The 27,855-nt window shown below is 42.4% G+C and overlaps 2 protein-coding genes and 2 pseudogenes across 3 annotated transcripts; all 4 read left to right on the forward strand.

Annotated features, from left to right (window-relative positions):
- The first annotated feature begins 250 nt into the window (after window positions 1-250).
- Window positions 251-2,343, forward strand: LOC123431121 (3-oxoacyl-[acyl-carrier-protein] reductase FabG-like). The gene is made up of 3 exons (XM_045114957.1): window positions 251-677; window positions 1,564-1,793; window positions 1,979-2,343. The coding sequence occupies exons 1-3, from the start codon at window positions 341-343 to the stop codon at window positions 2,255-2,257; spliced, it is 846 nt and encodes a 281-aa protein (XP_044970892.1). The 5' UTR covers window positions 251-340; the 3' UTR covers window positions 2,258-2,343.
- A 6,284-nt stretch (window positions 2,344-8,627) lies between these two features.
- LOC123431122 (heterogeneous nuclear ribonucleoprotein U-like protein 1) lies at window positions 8,628-11,421 on the forward strand. 2 transcript variants are annotated; one of them, XM_045114959.1, is made up of 7 exons: window positions 8,628-8,818; window positions 8,913-9,682; window positions 9,765-9,953; window positions 10,053-10,161; window positions 10,254-10,312; window positions 10,398-10,493; window positions 10,617-11,421. In XM_045114959.1, the coding sequence occupies exons 1-7, from the start codon at window positions 8,698-8,700 to the stop codon at window positions 11,097-11,099; spliced, it is 1,827 nt and encodes a 608-aa protein (XP_044970894.1). In that variant the 5' UTR covers window positions 8,628-8,697; the 3' UTR covers window positions 11,100-11,421. The 2 variants fall into 2 exon arrangements, with proteins under 2 accessions (XP_044970894.1, XP_044970893.1); XM_045114958.1 differs by having other exon boundaries at window positions 8,698-8,818; window positions 10,398-10,508.
- A 5,142-nt stretch (window positions 11,422-16,563) lies between these two features.
- On the forward strand, window positions 16,564-17,332 carry LOC123431123 (annotated as a pseudogene).
- Window positions 17,333-18,480: 1,148 nt separating this feature from the next.
- LOC123431124 lies at window positions 18,481-19,293 on the forward strand (annotated as a pseudogene).
- Window positions 19,294-27,855: the final 8,562 nt, after the last annotated feature.

A 27,855-nucleotide genomic window follows, 5' to 3' on the forward strand; every position in this document is an offset into this window, starting at 1 on the left:
TCCCCGCCTTCCCGATACGAGCAGCCTAAGGTGCATTGGGTTTGAAAAGGGATCCGACGCGATTTTCAGACAGGCCATCGACATCCCACGTGGTACTCGCCCAGCGAGCCCATTTGGAGCCGAGTCAGCCGAGCATGTGATCAACGTGCTCGTGTAGGATTCGGGAGGAGCCCTTCACGGCGAAGAGAAAAATGATATGATTGATTAATTTTGTAGTACTTACTTCCAGACCATGTTCGTGATACTCGTGACCGTGGCCATTGGCCTAAGTGCCCAACAAAACCACGACCGCCGGCAGTGCGCGGTAGCAAGCAGAAGTAGCATTGCAACCCGGCGATCGATGGCGTCGTCTCGGCCGGAGACGGCAGGGGGAGCGCCGTGGAGTAAGCTGCAGGGGCAGGTGGTGCTGGTGACGGGCGCCTCCTCCGGCCTCGGCCGCGAGTTCTGCCTCGACCTGGCGCGCGCGGGCTGCCGGGTCGTCGCCGCGGCGCGCCGTGCCGGTCGTCTCCGCTCCCTCTGCGACGAGATCAACGCGGCCGCCGAAATCCCCCTGCCCCTGGCGGTGGCCGTCGAGCTCGACGTCGCTGCCGGCGAGTCGCTCGTCGAGGACGCGGTGCAGAGGGCGTGGGACGCCTTCGGCCGCGTCGATGTCTTGATCAACAACGCAGGTGTACGAGGTACATATTTTGTATGCTCTAGTGATCACTGATCAGTGCTCCTTTTCCAATCTGCTTGCTCTCCTAAATTTACAGTCGAAAATAACCTGGTCGTCATTCCGTCCGCCGGGTTAATGCTTCTTCTTTGCCTGCAGCAAAAAATCACGCATCAGATTGTTACGAAAGTCAAAATAAAATGTGTTCACAAAATAGCTACTATACCTGTATACTCTACTACCTTCTCTATAAACTACTCCCTCCGTTCCAAAATATAAGACTTTTTAGGTATTCATTAGGAGACTACATACGGAGCAAAATGAATGAATCTATACTTTAAAATATGTCTATGTACATCCGTATGTAGTTTATAGTACAATCTCTAAAAGGTCTTATATTTAGAAACGGAAGGAGTAATATAAAACCGTTTAAACGTTCTTATATTAATTTACAGAAGGAGTACTTCTGTTTGTATGCTCTTTCTCAAGAACAATGGAATTCTCGCAAGTACAAATGGACGAGAAGATTTCAATCGGACGGCTATAAATGTCTTCTAGAGCTTGATAACATTGGAAACATTTCCAAATTAAAACTCAACAGTATGTTTTTTGTGGTCCACAATTTATACTTTGTTAGTTAAATTCGTAATCAAAATTTGATCCAAAATAGGAGTAAGATTTACATGCCCACTCCGAGGAAGTAAGGGGGTGTTCGGAGTCTCTCCACTCTATACTCAATTTCTGAAGCTGACGGAGCTGCAGACTGAAATACTAGAGTTAAAAAATAGGTGTTTCACAGATCCGCGAAGCGGGTGGACAGCCGAACATGCCCTAAGTGTGTATGCCATGCTCATCAAGCTCTAGGGGTGAAGGACAAAAGAACTCATAAATATGTGCTTTGCGTAATTCAGGAGGTGTGCATTCGGCGTTGGATTGGCCGGAGGACGAGTGGGATAAACTCATGAAGACCAACCTTCGGGGAGTATGGCTCGTGGCCAAGCATGTGTGCAGACGCATGCGTGATGCCGAGCTCAAGGGTTCGGTGATAAACATATCGTCTACTTCGGGTCTTGATGGCGGGATCACACATGGCTCCCTGGCATACTCAGCCTCCAAGTCTGCCGTGCACTCTGTCACAAAGGTACACACACATATATATTATATATTATATATTTTCTTTGTTTTTAATGCAAATTGAGTCATTTTTAAGTCGTTTATTTTGAGATGGAGAAAATATATTGTAGCTTGAGTAGTGAATATGTAATGTGTTGCTTTCCTATCATAATAATTATTTATTAATAAGTATTTTAATATGATTTTGTGCAGCTCATGTCTTTGGAATTAGGAGCACATGGCATTAGGGTGAACACGATTGCCCCCGGAATCTTCAAGTCGGAGATAACTGCTCCGTTATTCGAAAAGCGGTGGATGAACGATGTCGCTTCAAAGATTCTGCCACTTAAAAAAATTGGTACTCCTGATCCAGCGTTGACGTCGCTGGTTCGTTTCCTGACGCATGAAACGTCGTCGTATATAAGTGGTAACATATTTGTTGTAGACTCAGGCCTCGTCCTACCTGGTGTCCCAATATTCTCATCTCTATAATTTGATTGCTCCAACTTCTCTCTACAAGTCGATTAGGAGTATTCCATTACTTATTGTCCATTCGATAGTCGGACATACTGTATGTACTCCCTCCGTTTCATAATATAAGTCTTTAAACATGTTTCATTGGTGGACTACATACGAATGTATATAGACATACTTTAGAGTGTAAATTCGTTCTTTTTGCTCCGTATGTAGACTCCTAGTGAAATATCTTAAAAGACTTATATTTAGGAACGGAGGGAGTATCAACATTTATGTATCTACGTGCTTGCTTGAGATAAAGTTAATTTTTGTTTTCCGTTGTGTGGATGTTGTCGCTCGTCATGCTCATGCATCTTTCAGAGAAGAGTTATGTGTCAAATGTGTCTTTTTCCCGGCTCATTTTGTGATAGCTTACCCTGCCTTGATCTTGTGGTCGGTGACTGTAACCTTCACTTTCCAGAATGCCGCGACCAGAGTGAAATTCATGCCATATTTCAATCACAATGGGATGTGGGTGTATTCTACCCTTTGGGCATTTTGAGTCGGTGGAGAAATCTACTGGTATTTCGAAGTGACAAAAAGAAGATGCAAAAATGGGACGACGGATAGAGCCAGATAAATCTACCGGTATTCAGGGCTGCAAAAAAAGATCGAGGCTCGTGAGCTGCTTGAGATCGAGTCATACTTTAGCTCGACTCGAGATCGACTCGAAAAGAAATGATCTGACTTTGAGCATTTTATGTTGCTCGATCAAGAAACGAGTTGATCTTGAGCCACCATTGCACTAGTGGAGAAGGGGGATTTAGTCCTGGTCAGGGAAGGCCTTTAGTTTCGGGTCGTCAACCGGGACTAAAGGATGGGGATCAAAGGGTCCTACACTTTAGTCCCGGTTTATCACAACCCGGGACTAAATTCCCTTCACGTGGCCGCGAGCTTGCGATGGGTGGCGGAGGACCTTAATTTAGCCCCGTTTGGTGACATCAATCGGGACTAAAGATTTTTTGTTTTTTTGTTTGGGGTTTAAGGTTTTAAGGTTTATGATTTATTTTTCCTTTTTATTTTATGCTTTTTATTTTTTTTATTTTAAACATATTTTATGCTACTATATACTGTACACGTTGCTGCATATATAATATAATTTTATGTATATATATATACACTATAATTTTAAAAATGTAAAATTACAATGTATTGATGTAAAAATAGAGGGGGTGAAGAATAAATATTTCTCACCCAGGGTGACGAATAGCGCGATCCTACAGAAACTATATTCATCACTCAGGATGCAGAATAGTTTATTCTTCACCCGAGATAATCTTACAATCAATTTATAAATAAATTACATTTAAAATACAAATATTTACATTTATATTGAATCACTACGTAAAATTTGACAAAAGAAAAACAAAAATATAGGTCACAATACCAAAACAAATTGATTTTATTGTATTTTTTGCACTATTTTTGTATGGTCGTAATTTTACGTGACATAAAATATTTTTACATTGATTATATTTTTTTACGGTCTCTTTTTATGTATAAAATAAGACAAAAATTACGGAACGTAAAATTACGGCGTATTGATGTTAAAATAAAGGAGGTGAAGAGCGCGACCCTATATATATATACAATTTCTCCTACAGTTTAGAAATCATTACATGTAATGGTATTCTCCGCTTTCAGGTATGACCTCATTAAGGAAAAAATCCCGCAATTTTCTCTTGAATTGCTCATATGCGTTTCTCTGATAGGAGCTTCTGTCGCATTCCTTCAATCTTTAAAGAAGGGGTCAATATAAATATATTAGTTGTATATATATTAGATCATCATAAAAAATTGTCAATATTGTTTACGTACCTCAACTTCTTTTGCATCTCTGCCCCATTCGGTCACTATGCGAATGTTCTTGCAAACGTAGTATGCACATAAATTATTCCCTTGTTTTTGGCTAATGCTCTTTGTGAGAATAGAATTCAATTAGATAATAATCAAGCAGGATAATGATATTGAAACTAGAATTAAGGAGATGCATGAACCTAGCTAGTAGTACTTAATTACCTTGACCAGTTTTCAACGCAGCTCCGGTTTCCATTCACCGACAACCTCTTTGATGAACCATCTCCATACCCTGCCCGACAAAGAAAATAAATAAAGGAGTTATGAATTACTTGATATCAAGAAATGAAAGAAAGAGGTTGATATAGAGCGATAATTATTAAAATCACGTGTGGAGCATGTTAACCATGTTGGTGTAATCTTCAGGGTTTTTACCTAGCGATTCTAGGACTTCAACAGTTCTAGTATCAGCTTTAATAATTAGCAGCATCCAATGGAACCTGCACACCTTTATATAAGGAGGCATACATATATAAATCATCAACTACACTTAACATCGAGTAAGCAAAATAGATTTTGTAGCACAAAACAGTAACACTCACTTGAACTTGTAAGGAAATATAATTTTTGTTTTGATATTTTGTGCCTTAAAAAATCTTAGCAAGTTCATCTTTGAGTCTTCAGGGTGGTCTTCTATCAAATTTTCACAAAGGATATATGGGTCAATGAACCAATGGAATAGATTCCATCTCTTTTTCATTGAAGAATCTTCATTCTACATAATAGCATACAAAAGAATATAGTAAGGATAATTACACGCAATGAACGAGTTGAGCTAGAGACTTAAATTAGAAAAGAAATCACTTACACACAATAGTAACCGATGATAGGTTTGTTGAGTGCGTCTTGATTGTATAACTGAAACAATTCGTCAAACTCAATGTATAGCTCGTTTTCATAGAAGTAATGTTCTCTCTTTACTTTCACCATGAGGTACAATCGCCCATGGCAATTTCTTTCATGTACCACTCAACCAATCTTCGCATTTATGTTGATAGCTACAGGACCTGCTCAGATGTGACTAGAGGTTGCACGGCGACATATCACCGTGCTACTTCAGCCACGAGGACTTCCTTGGTTTCTAGGAGTTGATTAAAATTTAGAATGATGTCTGTAGGAGCATCGCTCATCACCTTAAGGGGGGGATCGATTGCATTGCCTGTTATCCGAGGTGGGGAACTGTTTTCCCGGTTTTTACTATATGTAGGTTTCGACAACTGCATTTTTTTTATATAACTTTTTAATAGTGCGTTCATAGTCTGATGACCTATTCTCCACATGTGACGGGGGCCTCTCAAGAAATTCCACAAAGTGGTCTATGGTTTTCTCAGGTATTATCTGCTTTGGCGGCGGGGGTGGTTTCGGTGAAAAAGGGGACTTCACTTCAGAAGCCACGACCTCGTTGAGTTCCTAGGCAGTCATATCGTAAGTTCACTTCTTTTTGGCAGGAGGCTCTCCTTTGGCTTTATTCTTTCTAGCTTTCTTCTGAATAGGATTATTCGTTGATAGAGTGGTGGCCTTCCGCTTTCGACCCTGCTAAGACATATCGGGTGGAGTCGGCTGACGCGCTGGAGATTGACATGGACTCGTGATGGGCTCCATGATCTCGACTTAGGGTGGAGTCGGCTCACGCGGTGGAGATCGACATGGACTCGCGCTTGGCTCCCTAATCTCGACGTGGGGTGGAGTTCGAGGTGTATTTCTACTTGGAGGAATCGATGACCATGGCGCCGAGTTTGAAAACATGATGTATTCCTTTCTCCATACAATGACACCACGCACGACTTGTCCCAGTGTCTCCTCCCCTTCACCTCCAGGAATGTCAAGCTCTATTGACTCACAACCCGGCAAAAACATCATTCACCCTGACTTTAGCATAGCCAGCTGGAATCGCATTGCAATGGATGGTTGTTTCAAGTGCATTATGTAAAGCAAAGCCGACCGCCATCTTCATGGATATGTTCTTCATTTTCTGGTGTAGCTCACAATCTGTCATCTCTTTGATATCATTCACGGGGTAGTGAGCCAGTAGTGCATCATCGACCCGGACCCCGTGGAACCCACGCTTCTTTTCCGCATAGATGTGATGGTACTAGTCCAATGCTGGATCCAATTAATGCATCATCAAATATTATCACTAATACATCTCGAATATTATCATATAATATCACTAATACAGCTCGAATATTATCGAATAATCTAGTTGACTCGCGGTTCCTGATCAAACTGATCATCCAAAGAGTTGCCGATGTACTGAGCCGCGGGATATAGATACCCAAAGAGAATGAACCATAATAGGATCATTGCTCGGGTGAGATCCCTGAAGAACCTGCCAGGTATTGGAGAACCTGACGTCCAACGCAACCATGTAGCGACGGACGTGCTCGTTCTCCTCCCTGACACGGCGACATACCACCTCCTCGGGGCCCGGTTGCCTCCGCACCGATAGTGGTCCATGGGACTGACAATACTGTTGCTACTCCTACTGTTACAAGTACTACACAATTGTTGCTACTATTGTTATTGTTACTCCTGTTGTTCTGCTTTGCTACTAAGCTTTGGCTTCAGAGAGATAACCTTGGTGTGGTTGAATTGACAACTCAACTACTAAGACCAATAAATATTCTTTGACTTCCCTTGTGTCGAATCAACAATTTGTGTAGAATACTTTCCTCGAAAATTGATGTGATCCCCTATACTTATGGGTTATCAGCTATTTTCAACATTCCTTTTCAAAAGCATGAAACCTAAATTTCCTCCATTAAAAAGCTACAAAAAATGCAACATAGCTAATTTCAGAAAAAATAAGCTATGAGTTGCAACAAGCATGCGCTAAACAAATGAACTACAAAATGGGTATAATGAGCTACATAAACTATTTGTTGCAAAAAGACAAAAATAACACAAAGGGATCCGATATCTTTAAGCTTGTATGCAGGAAATGCATCACATCATAAACTATGAGCTTCGGAAATTCAGAAATATGGCAACTTGAAAACTATGATCATGCAACTTTAGGTTACTCTGCATCACATTCAAATCAAAAAGGTCAACATCACTGGATTTAGAAAGGGGTCAAAACCTGAAACCCATTAAAATTCAGCAACACAATTACAAAAAACATAAACCTCATTCATACTCACTGAAACAACAAAACAACACAAAGTAATTAAAACCTACTCATTGGCACTCACTGTCAATGTGCATGTTCATATGTCTGAATTAGTTCTACATATGTGAATTTCACATAAGAATTCAAAAACATCAAGTCTTACTGCATCTCTGAATTAAAAATTTCAGCAGCAGAAAACTCTGCTCACGGTAGTGCAGAAAAAGCCTAGCTATGGCGTAGCAAAAATGGCATTGCTGGCGTAGACACCCGACACCACCAATATGATGCCATGGTTAAAAAATACTGGTGGCGTTGGGTCCCATGCTAGTAGTATATTACATGTTTATGGAGTGTCCATTTGTTCAAGCAGTAAATGTCACGCGCCCTAATCCTTTTATATTTTGGAAATGCATGTAAACGGAATTGTGCTTTCTAAACCCTAATGGAGGAAGTATTCTCAACCCATGAGGGTTCAACTCATGATGCTCATATTTATTTTTCGATTTATTTCAAGATTTCTGACGATGCGCATTTACTAGGAGGAAATGTTCCTTTCAATGACGAGATGTCTACGATAACTTAGTAAAACTCAAGATGATATGTCGGTTCAGTCTTTTAAAGATGTTTATAATGATAGGATATATTTATGTCATAAAAAAATAGCATATGTATAGTACGAGGGTTGGTGTTTTATTGTGTTATAAAAGACTTTTTTTTCAAAGAATCTCTATCGACATACGTACGGATACCGACTCGAAGGCTCGAGCAGGTCCCTTTTTTTAATTAGAGATGGCACCCGCAGGGTATGGGTACGGGTGGAGCCTCCCCATACCCTTACCCGCCCCCTCTGATATTATCCATCGCCCTTACCCATACCCATCAACGGGTACACTTTTTCCCCATACCCGTTACTCGACAGGGTAGACGGGTACCCGCGGGTAAAATTACCCATATTTACAAAACATCAATTTAAAAAACTTATAGTTATAAACTGCATTGTATCATATAGTTTACAAAGATGGATTATAACTACAACACATACTTATAAAACAACATGATATAGTCATAAACAACAACACATAGGCATACACTTTCAATTCATAAATTATTGACATAGTGTGGATTGTAGAGATAATTTTGAGCTTACATAGATTTTATATGGGTACATGGGTATATCGGTATGGGTTAGATGATCCCATACCCATACCCGATCTACCTGATGGGTTTCAGACTTTGCTATTTATGTACCATGAATAATTTTTTGTCCCATACCCTAACCCTAATAAAAATTTTATCCACAGGATAGGTGGGTAATGGGTATCCATTGACATCCGTATTTTTAATCCTGTCGCCTTTGCCGCACCTTCCGTACCGTCTCGACTCCGTCCCAATCGAATCGACCGCGAGCGGCTTCACCGAGCCGAACCAAAGCATCACCGAGCCACCAATGGCGACGAGGCCGGGCGGCGAGACCGCGCAGCCCCCGCCGAAGCGCCCCCGCCACCACGGCGACCACGCCGGGCCTGAGCCGGCGCGCGTGCAGCTCAACCCGGCAGACTGCAACCTCGGTAAGCACACACACAAACCCGCCGAAATTAAAACTGTCCGCAAACCCTCGCTCACACCACCCGGGCGCGCGTCCCGCTGCTTCTCTCTCTCCAGACTTCGACGTCGGCGCCGGCGGGCTGCGGGGGGAGGCGCTGCACGGGGGCGGGTTCGCCTACTGCTGGTCGGGCGCGCGCGCGACGGCCGGGGTCCGGCGCGGCGGGCGGTACTGCTTCGGGTGCAGGGTGGTGGCGGAGCAGGCCGTGGAGATGGACGACACGGAGGCCGGCCAGCGGCACCTCTGCCGCGTCGGCGTCTCCAGGGGGGACTACCCCGTGGGCGACCTCGGGGAGGCCGGCGGCCACAGCTTCGGGTTCGGGGGCACGAGGAAGCTCTCCCACCAGGGCAGGTTCTTCGATTACGGCGCAAGGTTCGGGGTCGGGGACACCATCGTCTGCGCCGTGGACCTCGATACCAAGTCCATGGCCTCGATTGGGTTCGCCAAGAACGGGGAATGGCTTGGCATTGCCAAGTATTTTGATGCCAGCCACAAGGGGCTTGGTCTGGTTGATGCTCCTGTGAGGCCGATGCAGTGGGAGTCGGCAATCTTTCCGCATGTGCTGCTGAAGAATGTCGTCGTCGAGATGCAGTTTAGCAGGGAGGACGGGCTGGAGCCGATCGATGGCTACAAGCCCTGGACCTCGGCTTTCGCAGATGGCAATGCGGTGTTTGGGCCTGTGTTTGATGAACAGAAGGAATGTGAGGTTATGATGATGGTTGGCCTCCCGGCTTCGGGGAAATCTACTTGGGCAGAGAAGCAGGTCAGGGAACATCCGGAGAAACGCTTCGTCCTTCTTGGGACTAACCTTGCATTGGACCAAATGAAGGTAACTGCAACCCCGCCCATCTTACAAGCAGCGTTTGTTGTTCACTTGGAATTTGCTTTTCATCTTGTTGTGCTCTTTGCAGGTGCCAGGATTGCTTCGTAAGAACAACTATGGTGAGCACTTTGACCGTTTGATGGATCATGCCACCCAGATTTTCAACACATTGCTGGACAGGGCCGCAAAGATCCCCCGCAATTACATTCTCGACCAAACAAATGTGTACAAAAGCGCCCGTATTCGCAAGCTGAGGCCATTTGCAAACTACTATAAAGTAAGCCGCCAAAAAAGAGACATACCCTGTTTTCAGGAGTTATTTATCATAAAAATTAATAAAGTGCTAATGTTATGGCTTATGCCTTATACGCAATAGATTGCTGTGGTTGTTTTCCCATCGCCAAATGAACTCAATTCCCGGGCAGCAAAGCGATCCAAGGAGATGGGGAAGGATGTACCAGCTGAAGCAGTTGATCAGATGACAGGTAACTATCTAGACAAACTTTTGGGTGTTTTTTTTCATGTTCTATCTATACATCCTTTAAGTCGCTAATTTACTAAATGCTTCTCTTTTCAGCCAATTTTGTCTTGCCACTGTCGAAGGACATGCCTGGTTCAAAGGAGCCTTTCGATGAGGTTTACTACAAATCATGATGATGCAACGCATCGTTTGGCAGACTTCACGATTTTATCAAGCTCATTTTTTCTTCATTGTGCGCAGGTGATTTTTGTGGAGCTTTCCAGGGATGATGCCCAGATAAACCTAGACGAGATGAAACGTTTGCTGCCAAGAGCCTCAGCTCCCAGCCATGGCAATGTCAGTAACCAGATGGTACCGTGTCATTCATTCTTTCTGAAATTGTTCTGCCCATGCGTCTTTCCATAATGATCCTAAGCGATATAACAGCAATGCTCTGACTTCTCTGGGATTATTTTACAGGTTAGCTCAGCATATACCAGGACTGTTTCTGCGGCAGGACCATCTCTGTCGTCAGGCGTTGAACCACCAATGAACTACTCAGCAGTAGGCGAGAAAAGGATGACGCGGCTGCCGCAGGAAGAGATCGATTGGACCCTTGCCCATGTGGTGGATGGTCCTGTCCCTTACTACTACGAGTCCCTGAAGCGCGAAAACCCCAGCTTGCTGCCTTCACCCGAGGAGCAGATGGACAGCTCCAAGGTTGATCTCTATAATGGTGCCCGCGCACTCTACGGCGTTCGGGAGAGATTCGCCAAGTACCAGGCATTTGTCCGCGCTGAGTATGAGAAGCGCGGCTACGTCGAGGTCGACGACGACTTCCTGGAGCGCAGGGCGCGCCGCCGGGCGTATAGTGATGTCCTATGCGCAAAGGCAAAGGAATATGTCACCCAGTTGGTCCACACTGGCGAACTTTTGGTTGCACCCCGCAACCACCATGTATAAATCGAGTTGGATGGCACATCATGCATGCACATCTTTGTTTATCTGTCTATGCACACATCTGTCGTTTGTGTTGATGTGCAGATGAAGCCATGCTAGCTCTTGATGGACACCTTGAATCAATAATATTCCCTCGGTCTTAAAATAAATGACTCAACTTTGCATTAACTTTAGTACAAAGTTAAGTCACTTATTTTGGGACGGAGGGAGTACTAGGTAGTTACTAGTATACTAATCCTTCCAGTTATCACCCTCAGTCTGCTACTCACTCTGTAAACATAAATATGTGTGTTTTTCTGTTGGAAAGTTTTCTTCTTTGTGCTGATGTGATGCCTGGTATATCAGTGTCATTCTTGAACATCGCCGTGTTGTGTTGTGTATGTTGTGCTAATGCGCTGGGTGTTTGAAAATTGCCATTTTTTGTTAGCTCTAACCCATTATGATTGCCAGATTAGTACTTGGCTCAATTGCTTTCAACACCCCTGTTCTCCTTTTTTTGGCAATTCAAGCGAGACAGAGTTTGCATTACTTAGGCAACTAGTAAGCTTGCATGTGCAACGCACGTTTCGATTGCCATCAAATAATTTTCAGAATAATTGTGTAACATTCACATATGTTTTCATCCTACATACTTCATTATCAATCATATTGCCCAGGTGGAAAATAACTATGTCCATGGATAAATGGAATATATGCAAAAATGTTTAAGATGAATGAATTCATATACCCTAGGCATGAAGTTAATGTCATATGTAACTATGAACTTTTTAAATAATAACATCGGTATGACATTACCGCTCAAAAAAAGTTATGACATTAATTGATCATGTAAATATATAAAAATTCTGAAGTATACAAAATATTTATAAGTATATATATATATATATATGACATATTACTAATCAAACTTGATATATGTAACAATAATTTGCAAAAAATTATAATCAAGAATTTGCAATGTTTTTTGGAACAAAGGAACCAAATTGCCCGCGATTGGAGCATCTGAAAGATGGTGAGTGCTTGCCATGTCGATGAAGTCCCACAACCCCAATGAAAGACTGAAGATATATACTAAGTAAAATATCTACAAATCACTACGTAAATTAATATTCCAAGTTTCCACTTAATCCAAATGAACATTGTATTTATGTAACTCTTAGATTTAATTCGCGCATGCATGCAAGTATATCTAATGACTGAGAACTTCACTCTACAAACAGGACATAACAGATGATGTGTTGATTAATACAATCAGCAATGACATTGCAAACAAGGTGCCACATTCATTTAGCTTAAAAGGTTTTCAGGCATATTAGGCAAAAAATGTCCGTGCTCCAAATACGTTCATGATTTTTCAAAATTATTCTCGGTAACAAAATTTATTCACAAGATTTAAAAATGTTCGTGCTTTAAAACTTTATCTCCGTTTTGAAAATTATTCCAAATTGTTCGAGCTTCTAAATTTGTTCGGGGCTTTTCAAAATATTTCTCCATTTCAAAATTTTATTCTTAAGATTCAAAAAATGTCCGTACTTTAAAAAACTGTCCGCGCTTCCAAATTTGCTCAGGATTTTCTAAAATTGTTCTCGATTTCAAAAAAAACATTCTCAAGATTCAAAAAATGTTTGTGATATTAAAAAACGCGCTTCCAAATTTGTTCGGGTTTTTCCCAAATTGTTCTCCTTTCCAAAATTTTGTTCTCGAGACTCAAAAAATGCTCTTGCTTTAAAAAATTGTCCACGCTTCCAAATTTTCTCATGATTTTTCAAAATTATTTTCAGTTTCAAAATTTGTTCTCAAGTTTCAAAAAACATTCGTGCTTTAAAATTTTCTTCGTGCTTTTAAATGTGTTCTCCGTTTTAAAAATTGTTTAGAATTGTTCGCGCTTCCAAATTTATTTGGGGTTTTTCAAAATTGTTCTCCGTTTTAAAATTTTATTCTCAAAATTCAAAAAATGTTCGTGCTTTAAAAAACAGTTTGCGCTTCCAAATTTGTGCAGAATTTTTCAAAATTGATCTTGATTTAAAATTTGTTCTCAAGATTCAAAAAATGTCAGGGCTTTAAAAAATTGTTCATGTTTTTTTTCCAAATTGTTCTCGATACAAAATTTTGTTCTCAAGATTCAAAAAATGTTCGTGCTTTAAAAAATTGTTGTGCTCCCAATTTGTTCATGATTTTTCAAAATTGGTTCTCAAGATTCAAAAAATGTTCGTCCTCCTCGAGGTCGGCGGCGCGGAGGGCGGTGACGGCGACGGGGGCGTGCAGCCGGAGCGACGGCTTGCCCTCGTCCTCTCCGTCATCGTCGCACTCCAGATCCCGCAGAGTCGAGGGGAACACGAAGGGCAGCGTAGGGAGGTCGGACGTTGCGGAGTGGGAAGGGGCGGTGCAGGGAGGGGGCCGTCACGGGGGAGGGCGGTGCGGTGGTATACGGCCAGGTGGTGGCGGCGCCGGGTGAGGGAGGTGCCGGGTGTATCAGGCATGGAGGAGGGGGCGGCAAGCTGGATCCGGCGTGCAGGAGGAGGGCGGCGAGGTGGGGGCGGCGCTGGGTGAGGGAGGCGGCGCGGTGGGGGTGGCGCGGTGCTACGGGGCGGGGCGGTGAGGTGGTGGGAGGTGGCGGTGTGATGGTGGGGAGCTGCGCGCGTGGGGTGTGAGGGTTTTTTTGTGGGGGTTAGGGGAAACCTAACCTCGTTAGTGGGGTTGGTGGGCTGCCGTCCCCTTTGTCGTCCGCCGTGCTCCTAGGCAGACGGCAAAGGAGTTTTTGGCGGACGGCAAAGATCCGGTAGATGGCAAACGTAATGGCTACATGTGCGGTTTTTCTTCGCCGTATGCATGGGTCATCTTTGCCATCAGCCATGTCTTTGCCATCAGCTTGGTCCATCTTTGCCGTCCGTCAGCTGACCGCAAAAAAGTGACTAATGGCAAAGCACTTCTTTGCCATCTGTCAGCTCTTTGCCGTCTATTTTTTGGTAGCTGACGGCAAAGAGCTTCTTTGCCATCAGCCAGCAGACGGCAAAAAGCTGGCAGATAGAAAATTCTCTGATTCCAGTAGTGATTCTTCTTGCATTTGTCCAAATATATACTTTCGATGTCATCTAAACAGTGAGTGCATGCATGATATCCCTTGTTTGTTTTTCCTGAAAGGTTACTGAGAGCAGGCCAATCATTTATGGTTACAAACAACAACACATTTAGGTCAACTTTTTGTTGTTTGTGCTCATCCCACACATGTACACCTTTTCCATTCCACAATTGTAAAAGTTCTTTACCTAATGTCCTTAGGTACACATCAATGTCGTTGTCGGGTTTCTTAGGGTCTTGGACGAGCAATGGCATCATAATGAACTTTCGCTTCATGCACAACCAAGGAGGAAGGTTATAGATAAATAGAGTCACGGGCCAGGTGCTATGATTGCTGCTCTGCTCCCCAAAAGGATTGTTGCCATCTGCACTTAAACCAAATCATACGTTCCTTGCGTCACATGCAAAGTCCCCCACCTTCTCTCGAGTTTTTTCCACTGCGAGCCATCAGTGGGTGCTCTCAACTTCCCATCTTTCTTATGGTCTTCCTTGTGCCATCGCATCAACTTGGCATGCTCTTTGTTTCTGAACAAACGTTTCAACCGTGGTATTATAGGAGCACACCACATCACCTTTGTAGGAACCCTCTTCCCGGGGCGCTCGCCCTCAACATCACCAGCGTCATCTCGTCCGATCTTTTACTGCAATGCACCGCGTACCAGTCATGCGTTGAAATCCTCGTACTCAGCGCGGTAGAGGATGTAGTCATTAGGGCATGCATATATCTTCTCCGCCTCCAATCCTAGAGGGCACAAAACCTTCTTTTGAACTTTTTTCAACTCCAGATTTTTTTGCGTTCAACATGCACCATTCAAAGTCGCATCATCAATTTTCAACCCTTTATAACTTCACTAGCAAAAGAGCCCGTGCGTTGCAACGGAAGAGAAAATAACACACGCTCTGAACGCAATATATTTTCACATGGCATCACATTTGTGTTGCCAACGATGGCTTTAGTGCTCACACAACGAAAACACGTTTGAATGTACAGTCACTCGGAATAAGATGAGAAATATGTTGTTTCTCCCCACGAGGTTTTTCAAAGGTGTGCATGTGTGATTAACGATGTTTTCTTTCCTCTCAATTTTGTTTTAATTTAATGGATGTTTATTGCAATTCGTATCGTCGCCGAAAAGAGAGAAAAAAGGATCGTACACTACAGATTACGTTTCCCCAAAAAATATATTTAAGAAGTATTCAATAGCTAAAAATAACATCATATTTATATTCTACATATTTTTTAATCAAATTTCATATATAACATGTTAAAATCGGAGTTACTGTTTAAAAGACATGGATACTTTTGTTTTAGATAAAATTTGGATCGATTAACTGAAAAGTTAGTTTTTTTTTGTTAAAATACGGAGGGCGGGTTGATTACCTGAAACATCAGGGGGTTTTCTGAACAATGTCAAAAAAGATTCGTTTTCTGACTTAAATCCGACCGCGGGTTGATTACCCGAAAATCGGGTTTTTTTTGAAAAATGCGAAAAATGATTCCTTCTCTGACTTAAATCCGGACTAGGGGTTGATTTCAGGAAACGTCGGGGGCTTTTTTTGTAAAAGTGGCACAACGGACGACAGAAGCAATCAACGCTTTATTATTAGGGAGTATCTGCCCCCCCCCCCCCCCCCGCCCGCGCGCGCGAACACACACCCACGAGGAGTTTTCCACATGTGAATGTGCTTTTGATGACTCATGGAACTTTTACAAAGTCAGTAATAGAGAAAACAATCTAACTCGATATGTATACACAATACAACAACTTTAGTACCGAAAGGCAAATCATATATAGCTCCCATGGCAATCCTTTTTTATATAGAAAATCAATCAAACTCGGCGTACAAAAGACAACAACTTCAGTTTCACAAGCCAAAGCATAGCTCCATGGCAATCCTTTTTTTATATGGAAAGCAATCAAGCTCGGTGTACACAAAACAACTTCAGTTTCACAAGCCAAAATCATAGCTCCATGACAATCCTTGACATGTAAAGAAAAAATTATGAGTCATTCAACACGCTACCGATGCCATTTGTACCACCAATTAACACAACAATACAAAACCAGTTTATAGGAAAGAATAAGATGGAGTACCAAACATGTGAATATGATTTACACCTAATAATTCGTACATGATAGCAAAATCAATTTCACAAAATGACGCAATCCAAATATACGCTTGACATGAAAAGTGATCAGTGATGAGTCATATCGATTATCCAGGTCAGGCTTCATGTGACATCTAGATGATATCTGTTCAAAAGTATTTCTGTTGGTCATCCAATATTGGACTTGTAGCGCTACCTAACACAAGAGTCTAAGATGATCAGTTTGAAAAGCACGCAAAAAGCATTAGCAAAGCAAGCTAGGGATGCAATGCAGAATATGGTGCCATGGTAGTTATAAATAGGCCTGCACCATAAAGACCATCCTTCATCACCCTTCACACAAACATAAACATTGAAGCGCGAGCTTGTAGCTCCCGCAAAAAGAAAGCAAGAGCCAAACACCATGAGGACCATGTTCATCCTCGCTCTCATCGCCCTCGCGGTGACCAGCTCTGTTGCGCAACTAGACACTACCTGCATCGAGGGCTATGGGCAATGCCAGCAGCAGCCGCAGCAGATGAACACATGCGCTGCTTTCCTACAACAGTGCAGCCCGATGTCATATGTACAATCACAGATGTGGCAGGCAAGCGGTTGCGAGTTGATGTGGCAGCAGTGCTGCAGCCGTTGGCCCAGATCTCAGAGCAGGATAGGTGCCAGGCCGTCTGTAGCGTGGCACAGGTCATCATGCAGAAGCAGCAGCAGCAGCAAGGGCAAAGTTTTGGCCAGCCTCAGCAGCAGGTTCCGGTTGAGATAACGAGGATGGTGCTTCAGACCCTTCCGTCGATGTGCAGGGTGAACATCCCGCAACATTGCATCGACACCCCGTGCAACACCATCACTTAGAGCCCCTACAACATCCCTATGGTCGCTAACTGTGTTGGTGGTACCTGCTAAGATCTATGCTGCACTAGCTAGATCGATCACCATTTAGTTTAGATGATGGATGAAGGGTGAAAAATAAAATAAAAGTGCCATACATCATCATGTGTGGCCTGTACTGTTGCAAGTGCAACATAGAAATAAGAAACCTTTGTTTCTGAATAAAGCTTTTGTCTGAACAAAATTGCATGTTCTGCATGACAAATGAGATCACAGAAGCATCTCACCTTACTGACCATCTTACATGGCAAAGTTATGTCCATCCTCCACAGCAGGTTTAGTTTGAGATACTGAGGATGGTACTTCACCCCATTCCCGTGATGTGCAGCGTGTACATCCCGTATTGCTGCATTTCCACACCTTGGAGTGGCACCTGTGGCCCCTACTTGTGCCGGTGGTGGCTGCTAAAATTTGTGCTGCGCTGGAAGATCGATCAGTGTTCAGTTGATTGATGAAGTGGTGAAAAAATACAAGTCCCATGCATCATCGTGTGTGGCCAGTACTATTGCAACTTGGAAATAAGAAACATCAGCTCCTGAATAAAGGTGTTGTCCAAATAAAATGGCATGATTTGCACGATTGATGAAATCTCAGAAGCATCTTACCAAAATGAACCATCAATCTATTGTACGTCTCCCACTAAATCAAAAAAAAAAAATCAGGACACGAAAGAAGAAATAAAAGAGTGGCATAACGAATGTATAGAGAGAGACCAGCTCAAAGAGCACACGACCACAAACATGTATGAGCAATATAAAGAGTTACCGGATTTGAAACAATGTTGACATATTCAGTATGTGTTTTTGTGTTCAGTCACTGAATTAATGCCAACCAAGTTGCTGCATAAGAAGTCAATTAATCCCCATAGAGCCAGTACAGGATGATCACTCCATGGAGAAAATATAGATAATATTCTTGTGCATAATACATTTGCAAAGTCAAGAAACCATGCAAGTTACAAAACCTAGTGGATAAACGAATAGTATCTAAAGGCATAAGATATATTTTCATAATTTCGCTCCTACTTATACATTATATATATTTTATTTTACTGTTTTACACCATTAGGAACACCTTCCACTCTAGGAGTGGTTCATTTTCCACGAAACAAATGAAATCTATGACACATCTCACTGAATTGAACAATCACTGTATTTTGTATGTCTCTCAATTAAACCAAAAGTTCACAACATGAAGAGATAGATGGTACACACCAAAATGTTACATCAGACTTTCCACATGTAAAACTCATTTGATGATTCATGGCATTTTATCTCCTACCAGCTTATACAAAGACTACAAAACGAGTTCCAAGAAACAATTAAACTCGGCGTAGAGAAAACAACAAGATCAGTTTCACACGCCGAAGCATAGCTCCATGACAATCTTTTACAAGTAAAGGGAAATTTATGAGTCATCAATGCTCTGCTGATGCCGTTTGCATTACCAAGTAGTACAAGGAAAACAAAATCCAAGATAACAAAACCAGTAGCCAGCCACCATGAAGACCATACTCATCCTCGTGCTCATCGCCTTCGCGGCGACCAGCGCTGTTGCACAGCTGGACACTACCTGTAGCCAGGGCTACGGGCAGTGCCGGCAACAGCCGCAGCAGCAGATGAACACATGTGCTGCCTTCCTGCAGCAGTGCAGCCGGACACCATACGTCCAATCACAGATGTGGCAGGCAAGCGGTTGCCAGTTGATGCGGCAACAGTGCTGCCAGCCACTGGCCCAAATCTCGGAGCAGGCTCGGTGCTAGGCTGTCTCTAGCATGGCACAAGTCATCATGCGGCAACAACAAGGGCAAAGTTTCAGTCAGCCTCAGTAGCAGCAATCGCAAAGTTTCGGCGAGCCTCAGCAGCAGGTTTCGGTTGAGATAATGAGGATGGTGCTTCAGAACCTTCCGTCGATGTGCAGCGTGAACATTCCGCAATATTGCACCACCACCCCGTGCAGCACCATCACCCCCACCATCTACAGCATCCCCATGACAGCTACCGGTGTCGGTGGTGTCTGCTAAGATCTGTGATGTGCTAGCTAGATCGATCACCGTTAGTTGATCGATGAAGAGCTATAAAATAAAAGTGCCATACATCATCATGTGCGGCCAGTACTATTGCCACTTGCAAATAATAAACCTCTGTTTCTGAATAAAGCTTTTGTACGAATAAAATTGCATGCTTTGTTTTGCATGATAAATGAAATCTCAGAAGCCTCTCACCTTACTGAACCTTCTTACATGGTGGAGTTACGGTCAGCCTGTGCAGTAGGTTCAGTTTGAGATAATGAGCATGGTGCTTCACACCCTCCCGTCGATGGGCAGCTCATATATCTCATGATTATTGTACTACCACCCCTCAACAGCATGCCTGTGGCTACTACCTGTGCTGTGCTAACTGGATCAATACGTGTTCAGTTGATCGATGAAGTGGTGAGAAAATAAAAGTGCCATACTTCATTGTGTGTGGCCAGTACTATTGCAACTTGGAAATAACAAACAACTGCTCCTGAATAAAGCTGTTGGCTGAATATAATTGCATGTTTTGTACGATAGATGAAATCTCAGCAGCATCTTATTCGAATGAACCATCTATACTGTATGCCTCCCATTATATCAAAAGAAATTCAAAACAGTGATGGCATATACAAAATGTGCTTTCTTGTACAAGCTGCTACATAAGAATTCTATTATTCCTCATAGAGGCAGTGCAGGACGATCACTTCCTGGAGACAATATAGATAAATATTCTTGTACACAATACATTTGCCAAGTCAAGAAACCATGGGAGTTATAGAACCTAGTCGCTAACTGAATAATATAAAAACAGGAATCGACAGGACTGGGATGGTGAAAGACTAAGAAAAGCCCTACAACTGCAACAAGCAACGATGACCAATCATTCACTACAAGAAATATGTCAACTAACGACCTTCAATATTGGTCACTGAATGGTCATTGATTTTCATTTGTGACCTTTTTATGACCAAAAACAAAAGGTCTAAAGCTGAGGGTCTTTAATGAACTACAACGACCTTTTTCTGGATTGGTCGTAGGATTTTATGACCAAACAAAAGGTCGTAGGTTTAATGACCAAATGATTTGGTCACTAGCAATCTGCCCGCACCACGTCAGAGCCACCGTGGCAGGCTGACGTGGCAGAATTATAACCAAATGAAAAGGTCATAAATACGATTCAGCCCGGTCCATTCCGGTCATCTACATGGGCGAGGCCCAATAATTTGGCCTTTTATTTTCTGGGATAGAATCTTTTACTGAGCAGGTTTTTTATTAGTCCACTTTTCTTTTGGGCCTTGGCCTACTCTTTTTAGTCCAGTTCTTGTTTGGGCCTTGGCCTACTCTTTTTTTAGGCCCAAGCCTTTTTAGACAAATTCTAGTTTGGGCCTTGGCCTACTCTTTTTTTAGGCCCAAGCCTTCTTAGTCTATTTCTTGTTTGGGCCTCAGCCTTTTTGCTGTCCAAACTAACTTTAGTGCCCAAACAAAATGGTCCAAACAAAACTTAAATAATTGACAACTTCACAAAATACTTCATAAGGTTCAAATAGAGCAAGACATTGTTTCATCACCAGAATGGCCAATCACTTAAATAATTGACAACTTCACAGGTGCACAGCTTCACAAAAACTCATCACACATTTCCACCGAGCTCTCAAAGTCCATGCCCAGTGGACTTTCCTGATGGTCCGTCGCAGCCGCCATAGTTGCTTTCTGCCTTGTGACTCTATCAGGTTCATCAGGTTCCAGGATCCTCTTTATTTGTCCTGGAGGTGGGGCCATCACCCTTCCTGGAGGCATTGCAGCAGATGCTTCTGAGATCTTCCTCTTCTTGCTGGCTGTCTTCAGTGCCTTGTATAAATAGCACAGAAAAAATTAGATCACAAGATAAATATGTGAGCACAAGGAAACACAGAGCATACAAGAACCCGAACCCTCCAAGCAAGACAGAGTTTGCACCTTAACAGTCTTCTGCACTACAACTTCATCCTCCTTAGGATTGTACTCTGGGTCATCACTGGTAACTCCACTACCTTCTTGAACCCCATTAGTTGTACCTTCTTGTACATCATTTGTTTTCCTAATCATTGACGCTATTGCATCAATGCCAAGGGACTGGAATATCCGATTGTTCCTCATCATATTTCTAGCCCTAACCTTCTCGTACTCGATGAGAGGATGCTCATCTTTGCAAGGCAAAGTAAACATAATTATTACGTTAATTGTTGGAATGCATGCACAGACAACCAAACATATCTTATGATATTTTATTATCATTTAATCCTACTTATTCAGCTAAGGAAGAGTAACAGCACACATGCACAACTAAGCCAGCTAATTCAGATTACAGCAATACATTTGCATAGTAAAATCTGACATTATTTTACATCACCAGCCTCCAAGATATTTTACTTAGCATATTACATTTCACTTAGCATATTAAGACACATTTTATAAATATGACGGTATAACCACAAGGAGCAACTTGCATACCACTGGTTGGCCTCGGGTTTGACCTTGTCATCCTTGACATGGATGATCTTGAGGTGGTGCTTGCAAAATAGAATAAACAACAATCAGATACAATAGGGATAAAGTAAAATGATGCACTTATATCAATAAAGGAAAGCATTTAGACGAGCATGCACATACATGTAATACATGTGAAGCTAGCAAACTTGTTGGACCAACAATATAGTGATGTAGTTAATGCATCAGTACTAATACATGTAAAACACTTGGAACAGCATGCACATACACGTGTACGAATGCACATACAGTTAATGCATCAGTACTAAACTGACAGTTGAAGCAAGCAACTAAATTGAAGCACTTGGACTAGCATGCACATACAAGTGTAGCAATGCATCCGTATTAAAACATGTGAAACAGGAGGTAGTAATGTACTAAACTGATAGTTGAAGAAAACTATATATGTGAAGAAATGCATTAACTATTTACAACAATTACTTTTATGTTTTAACTTGCAATTTTATCCATGTACCTGCAATCATCTATAAGCAAAGTAATTACTCAACTGTATCCCTAATGGAGGCAAACATATGCATTCATAGCAACTGGTTGCCCAACATATGGTGAATAAAGAAGCAAGCAGTGTGCAAGCAAGCAAGCAAAGTGCATAAGTGCTACTAATACAAGCAAGCAAAGTGCATAAGTGCTACTAATACAAGCAAGCAAGCAAAAGAAGTGCTACTGATAGAAACAAGCATAGTGCTACTGATAGAAACAAGCAAGCAAGGAAGAAAATTGAAGAGGAGCAAGCAAGCAAGTACTGTTGATACCAACCCTAGTAGCTTCTTCTCCAAGTGCTACTGATACAAGCAAGTATTGCTGATGGAAACTCTAATTAACCAAAGGGGGATAACATGAACCACTAGGAATAAATCCCATGAACATGAACAAGAACCTCCAGGAGCTCCTAGATTGACTGAATCCTAACCCTAGATCGACCACGTGGGGATGTACCCCCATTTGTTACCCATCACAAATGCAGGACCCCATGATCCAGCCCCATGACAACTACAACCCTAACCCCATGAATCTAACCCTAACACCATGAACCCTAACCCTAACCCCATGAATGTATCGAACCATCCCAATTGATCCAGCCCCATGAACCCTAGAAGAACACATGAGGGGGATCTATCAAACCCTAGAAGTGTTGGGGAACATCGCATGGGAAACAAAAATTTTCCTACGCGCACGAAGACCTATCATGGTGATGTCCATCTACGAGAGGGGATTTCCGATCTACGTACCCTTGTAGATCGCACAGCAGAAGCGTTAGTGAACGCGGTTGATGTAGTGGAACGTCCTCACGTCCCCCGATCCGCCCCGCGAACCGTCCCGCGATCCGTCCCACGATCTAGTGCCGAACGGACGGCACCTCCGCGTTCAGCACACGTACAACTCGACGATGATCTCGGCCTTCTTGATCCAGCAAGAGAGACGGAGAGGTAGATGAGTTCTCTGGCAGCGTGACGGCGCTCCGGAGGTTGGTGGTGATCTAATCTCAGCAGGGCTCCGCCCGAGCTCCGCAGAAACGCGATCTAGAGGTAAAACCGTGGAGGTATGTGGTCGGGCTGCCGTGGCAAAGTTGTCTCAAATCAGCCCTAAAACCTCCGTATATATAGGGGGAAGAGGGGAAGCCTTGCCTTGGGGTCCAAGGACCCCCAAGGGGTTCGGCCGAGCCAAGGGGGAGTCCTCCCCTTCCAAACCGAATCCGACTAGGTTTGGAAGGAGGAGTCCTTCCCCTTTTTCCCACCTCCTCTTTTTTATCTCTTTGATTTTCTTCCTATGGCGCATAGGGCCTTATTGGGCTGTCCCACCAGCCCACTAAGGGCTGGTGCGCCACCCCCAAGGCCTATGGGCTTCCCCGGGGTGGGTTGCCCCCCGGTGAACACCCGGAACCCATTCGTCATTCCCGGTACATTCCTGGTAACTCCGAAAACCTTCCGGTAATCAAATGAGGTCATCCTATATATCAATCTTCGTTTCCAGACCATTCCGGAAACCCTCATGACGTCCGTGATCTCCTCCGGGACTCCGAACAACACTTGGTAACCAACCATATAACTCAAATACGCATAAAACAACGTCGAGCTTTAAGTGTGCAGACCCTGCGGGTTCGAGAACTATGTAGACATGACCCGAGTGACTCCTCGGTCAATATCCAATAGCGGGACCTGGATGCCCATATTGGATCCTACATATTCTACGAAGATCTTATCGTTTGAACCTCAGTGCCAAGGATTCATATAATCCCGTATGTCATTCCCTTTGTCCTTCGGTATGTTACTTGCCCGAGATTCGATCGTCAGTATCCGTATACCTATTTCAATCTCGTTTACCGGCAAGTCTCTTTACTCGTTCCGTAATACAAGATCCCACAACTTACACTAAGTCACATTGCTTGCAAGGCTTGTGTGTGATGTTGTATTACCGAGTGGGCCCCGAGATACCTTTCCGTCACACGGAGTGACAAATCCCAGTCTCGATCCATACTAACTCAACGAACACCTTCAGATATACCTGTAGAGCATCTTTATAGTCACCCAGTTACGTTGCGACGTTTGATACACACAAAGCATTCCTCCGGTGTCAGTGAGTTATATGATCTGATGGTCATAGGAACAAATACTTGACACGCAGAAAACAGTAGCAACAAAATGACACATCAACATGCTACGTCTATTAGTATGGGTCTAGTCCATCACGTGATTCTCCTAATGACGTGATCCCGTTATCAAGTAACAACACTTGCCTATGGCCAGGAAACCTTGACCATCTTTGATCAATGAGCTAGTCAACTAGAGGCTTACTAGGGACAGTGTTTTGTCTATGTATCCACACAAGTATTGTGTTTCCAATCAATACAATTATAGCATGGATAATAAACGATTATCATGAACTAAGAAATATAATAATAACTAATTTATTATTTCCTATAGGGCATATTTCCAACAAGAAGAACACATGACGGGGATCTATCAACAGGAGATGGGTCGAGGGGAGAGGTACCTATCGTCGTCGACTGTTGATTATGTAGATGTACCCGCTGTCGTCGTCGATGTAGTCGTAGCCGTCGACGTCGATGTAGATGTAGCCGTCGTCGTCGATGTAGATGTAGCCGTCGACTTCGTCAATGTAGATGTAGCCGTCCATGTCGTTGATGTAGTCATCATCGGGGAGAGGGGAGAGGGGCGGAGGGGCGGCGGGGCGGCGCGGAGCAAGGGAAGGGCGGTGGAGTGGGGAGTGGAATGGATCCCGCGTGGGTAGTGGGGAGTGGAATGGAGAGAGGAGTGGGAGAGGGAGTGGTGGGTCCCGCGTGGTAGTGGGAGAGGGAGTGGAGTGAAATTTTGGTGGGGTGGGAGGGAAAATTTGGTGGGGTGGGAGGGAAAATTTTCACTAGTTTTTTGGAGTTTGGAGGCACACTTTTTCTTTTTCTTTTTTATAAATATTGTAGAAATAATGGTTAAAATCGTATCGAATAGTTCAAGAAGACATCGGTACTCAAATTCATATATCTTTTCTAGTTGGCAGGTCACATGTGATGATGCGACACGAAGGTTTCCCATTTTTTTGATTTTTTTTGAATTTTTCATGGTCGTTTCAAAATGCGGTCAAAACGGCGGGCATGACCGTTCCTACCTAGTGGTTGAATCTTGGAAACTATTTGGTGTTTGTATGATTAAATAGATACTTGTGTACCTATAAATGATTTTTGGAAAAAAAGAGCAAACTATAAGGTAGCCGCAGTTTAAATTTGACCCGCTTCCAGCTGATTCGACATAGATTTGTCTTTTCCATGAGAGATGGATAAAAGCTTTTGACACCCAACCATTTTGTTAATTATACATTAAATATGGCCTAGTATGTTATAAAAATGATTTGGACCAATTTTGAAACAAATATATGGTAGGTCCTTCACAAAAAAACTCATTTCGGGCACTTGAAAAATGAAAAATGAATTTTTCATACAAGGAAGATGAAAAGTTCCTTAATCAACATTGTTTGTCACTCCAACATGCACCATTATGCAAAATATGAGACCATTTCAACAAACTATGCCATGAATATGGCCATGAGATTGATCGTGTGGCTTGAAAGCCATGAATCTTCACACATGATAGCTCATTTGTGTGAACACTTTTTAAAAATAATTGTCGTATTACAAGTTTATTATTTTACATGGTAACTTTGTCACATATGATGACATAATGCAAAGGTTTCCCATTTTTTTGATTTCTTTTGAATTTTTCATGGTCGTTTCAAAATGCGGTCGAAACGGCGGGCATGACTGTTCCTACCTAGTGGTTGAATCTTGGAAACCTTTTGGTGCTTCTATGATTAAATAGATACTTGTGTACCTAGAAATTATTTTTGAAAAAAACAAAGAGCAAACTATAAGGCAGACGCAGTTCAAATTTGACCCGCTTCCAGCTGATTCGACATAGATTTGTCTTTTTCACGAGAGATGGATAAAAGCTTTTGACACCCAACCATTTTGTCAATTGTACATTAAACATGGCCTAGTATGTTAGAAAAATGATTTGGACCAATTTTGAAACAAATATATGGTAGGTCCTTCACAAAAAAACTCATTTCGGGCATTTGAAAAATGAAAAATGAATTTTTCATACAAGGAAGATGAAAACTCCCTTAATCAACATTGTTTGTCACTCCAACATGCACCATTATGCAAAATATGAGACCATTTCAACAAACTATGACATGAATATGGCCATGAGATTGATTATGTGGCTTGAAAGCCATGAATCTTCACACATGATAGCTCATTTGTGTGAACACTTTTTAAAAATAATTGTCGTATTACAAGTTTATTATTTTACATGGTAACTTTATCACATATGATGACATAATGCAAAGGTTTCCCATTTTTTTGATTTTTTTAGAATTTTTCATGGCCGTTTCAAAATGCGGTCGAAACAACGCGCATGACCGTTCCTACCTAGTGGTTGAATCTTGGAAACCTTTTGGTGTTTCTCTGATTAAGTAGATACTTCAGTTCATACATAATTAAGATATTCTTCTCATCTTTTAAGATACAACAAGTAAGATCAACCAATCTATCAACATACTTGGGTTGAACAAAGATAAAGTCACTTAATCATACATAATTAAGAGATTCTTATCATCTTGCATTACACCATTGCTACAAAAGAGCAACACACCAACAATAGCATAGTACAGTTACAAACATAGCATAGTGGAGTTACTTAATCATACATAATATAGAGATTCTGATCATCTTGCATTACAACATTGGTACAAAAGAGCAACACAGCAACACAACAACACATCAACCATAGCATAGTGGACTTCATCTTCATCTGATCAGCTCATCGATCCAAAATGTCCCTGGTCATCTTCAACTTCTCTTGGTTCTTCTCCAATGCCTTCAACTGATCAGCAATCTGGATCTTCAGCTCATCCCTGCGTTTAATCAGATTCTCAATTCCTTTATTCAGACCATCAATGTGAAGGTTGAGCACCAAAATTTCATCATTAATTTTGTCCTTCTCCTTCAAATGATTTGCCTTCTGGGTCCTAATGACCCCGCCTTGAGCTTCTGCAAGGTTGAGCAGTTGATTCACATCTTCTACTAGTTTGTCATAGTTTGCATCAAGATTTCTTTTCTCCTCTGTGAGGTGGTGAATTTTCAGTGAATTCTCCAAATTATCATCCCTCCTAGCACTCTTGCTCTCTTCCAACATTTCCCACAGTTTTAACAATGTATTTTGCATTGTGGGAGGCCACTCTTGGTCTACCCAACCAACAAAACAACAGTTTTGAGGTGGCTGCAATACAAAATAACCAGTACTTCAGCAATACAAAATAACCAGAAAATAACAAGCCAGAATTCTGTAATAAACATGCAATGACAGTGCTGTAATAAACAAGCAATGACAGTGCTGTAAAAAGCCAGAATCTTTTAGCTAAACTAGCAATGACAGTGCTGTAATAAACAATGACAGTCTGAATATTTGAGCTAAACAAACAATGACAGTGATGTAGTAAACACTCATAGTATGAATATTTGAGCTAAACAAACAATGACAGTGATGTAGTAAACACTGACAGTCTGAATCTTTTGAGACAGATAGAAAAAACAGAAGCAACTTCATGCA

The sequence above is a fragment of the Hordeum vulgare genome, chromosome 2H, assembly GCF_904849725.1.
Source record: "Hordeum vulgare subsp. vulgare chromosome 2H, MorexV3_pseudomolecules_assembly, whole genome shotgun sequence".
In the NCBI taxonomy this organism is placed as follows: domain Eukaryota; kingdom Viridiplantae; phylum Streptophyta; class Magnoliopsida; order Poales; family Poaceae; genus Hordeum; species Hordeum vulgare.